The sequence below is a fragment of the Aplysia californica genome, unplaced genomic scaffold, assembly GCF_000002075.1.
Source record: "Aplysia californica isolate F4 #8 unplaced genomic scaffold, AplCal3.0 scaffold00829, whole genome shotgun sequence".
NCBI classification, from domain to species: Eukaryota; Metazoa; Mollusca; class Gastropoda; order Aplysiida; family Aplysiidae; genus Aplysia; species Aplysia californica.
This window is the reverse complement of record NW_004798099.1, coordinates 306,059-308,583: the sequence shown is the minus strand read 5'-3', so window position 1 is coordinate 308,583 and position 2,525 is coordinate 306,059. Positions and strand designations below refer to the sequence as shown.

The 2,525-nt window shown below is 43.9% G+C and overlaps 1 protein-coding gene across 1 annotated transcript in view; it reads left to right on the top strand.

The window, feature by feature from the left end:
* LOC101845656 (DIS3-like exonuclease 2) overlaps positions 1-2,525 on the top strand; it is a gene marked incomplete in the record, with an annotated part of 18,857 nt that overhangs the window by 5,763 nt on the left and 10,569 nt on the right. Inside the window, 2 exon segments of the mRNA XM_013088902.2 lie at positions 1,012-1,080; positions 2,336-2,443. Coding sequence (XP_012944356.1) covers positions 1,012-1,080; positions 2,336-2,443 — 177 coding nt within the window.

Below are 2,525 nucleotides of genomic sequence, written 5' to 3'. Positions count from 1 at the left end.
CGGAACAGTCCACTATGTAAAGGGAGACACAGAGGGTCTCAGGGTCAACGGGACAGTCTACTATGTATAGGGAGACACAGGGCGGAACAGTCCACTATGTAAAGGGAGACACAGAGGGTCTCAGGGTCAACGGGACAGTCTACTATGTATAGGGAGACACAGGGCGGAACAGTCCACTTTGTAAAGGGAGACACAGAGGGTCTCAGGGTCAGTGGGACAGTCCACTATGTATAGGGAGACACAGGGCGGAACAGTCCACTATGTAAAGGGAGACACAGAGGGTCTCAGGGTCAGTGGGACAGTCTACTTTGTATAGGGAGACATGGGGAGATAGGTCAGTGGGACAGTCTACTTTGTACAGGGAGACACAGAGGGTCTCAGGGTCAGTGGGACAGTCCACTTTGTATAGGGAGACACGGGGAGATAGGTGAGTGGGACAGTCCACTTTGTATAGGGAGACTCTCTAATCTTCCACACTTTTATGAGCAGTTTGTGTTGCATGTGCCATGAGACTCTCTAATCTTCCACACTTTTATGAGCAGTATGTGTTGCATGTGCCATCAGATTCTCACTGAAACAAAACTAATGGAGAGGTGTTAAAAAGAGACACTTGCCTCAATGTGTATAATCTGGTTTTGTCCCCAGCCTCATCTATCACTGTAATCCTAACCATACGTCCTTACTAGCCCCAACTCCTGTAAAGTTACTATTGGAATTCCACTACCATAATGGGAGATTGTGGGTGGTTGGCGGGTGCTCTGGTGTGGTTTGCTTCTTCTTTCCTATCAAACATCTATCGTCCTTATCTCTCCTCCTCCTTTTTTGTGTTTGTTACTCTCTTGTAACACCTCTAATATTCGGCTCTTGTATGACCTAATTGTGTGGAAAGTGCTGTAAAACATTTCTAAAAAAAAATGTTTAATGCTAGGGCCAAAATGGGAGTTGCCAGTATTTTTTCCAGAATACCTCTTACACTACAATACTATAATTCTGTATCTGTTTGTCCTGCAGATCTTTGATGAGTGGTACGGCCGGTCGGTCATTCGGTCCTGTGTCAAGCTAAGCTATGATCACGCTCAGGTAAGTCGGCCCCTCTTTTTCAAACCTCAAAGTTTTTTCTGCACACAATAGTCTTATCCCCTGGGACAGTGCTACTGACTGGAGTGCCTTTAGGCCATTCTCAAAGGGAGGATATTAACATGTTCTCATGCACAGTAGAATTGTAAATGGGCTGATTTATCAATGTCATGCTCATAACTGTGGCCTGAACTGCAACAGGGAACTGCTACTTTTTCTTTTATAATCCTTGCTATCGTCATTTTCCCTCTACTTCTTTTGTATGTTTGTCACACTCTTGTGACCCGCTATTTCCGAGGTGCCTTGGTAGTCGAAGCAGACTTTGTGCTGTTGAAGCTAGAGAGGTGAGCAGAGTAAGTCTGATTCCCTGTAAGGACTTCTCTGTTGACATCCACCCCTTGGCGCTCATATGACCTTATGTAGTTGCGAGCTTCGTAAAACATTACTAATGCAAACAAATTGATAACCCCAACTACCTTTAATTAGTAAAAGATTAATAAGATGAATAAATAGAATACCACTTTTGAGGGTGCTGTGTGGAAATTTTTTTGTTGAGTTACAATTATCAATACGGACTTACAGTAATTGATCAACATGACAAAAACCACAATATCACACTTGTACAGAAAGTCTTACTCACATGCACAATTGCTGGTGGCCATTGTTCAGTACTCTTGGGGGTTTGGGTTGGTTTTTTGTCCTTTTCTTTCTTGCTAAAGTCAGAGATTGTTGATTGGTGGACACTCTGCTGTGGTTTGTTCTTTCTTTCTTATCAAACATCTTTCATCCTTATCTCTTCTCCATATGTTCTTTCTATGTTACTCTTTGATAGAAACACCACCAATTGTCAGCATTTATATGTCGTGTTTCCTATGCAAGTGCCGTAAAGCTCTTACTGAAACTCAAAATCGCCAATACAGACAAAATCTTTTTCACATACCATTTCTTGTCTCCACTGTGCTGCGCCTTGTTTTTTCCTAGCTAGAGCTATCATTGTGTTTTGCTCAAGGATACATCTGTGGGTGGTTGGCGGGTGCCCTGATGTGATCTGCTCCTTCTTTCCTATCAAACATCTATCATCCTGATCTCTGCTCCTTCTTTTATTGTGTTTGTTACTCCCTTGTAACAATCCTATCTTCTGCACTTATATGACCTTTTTGTTTTGCAAGAACCGTAAACGCGCTCATATGACCTTATGCAGTTGCGAGCGCCGTAAAACCCGGTACTAAACTAAACTTAACAAAATCACTGTCCTCAGGGGTTCATCGACCAGCCGGAGAAAGAGTGGAGCCGCGACGAGCTTCCTGCCATCACCAACACCTTTGGCGTGGAAGATGTCAAGAAACGGGTGCTGCAGCTTAATAAGGTTGGGGTCTCTCTTTCTCTCTCTCTCTCTCTCTCTCTCTCCCTATCCCTCCCTCCCTCCCTCCCTCCCTCCCTCTCTCTCT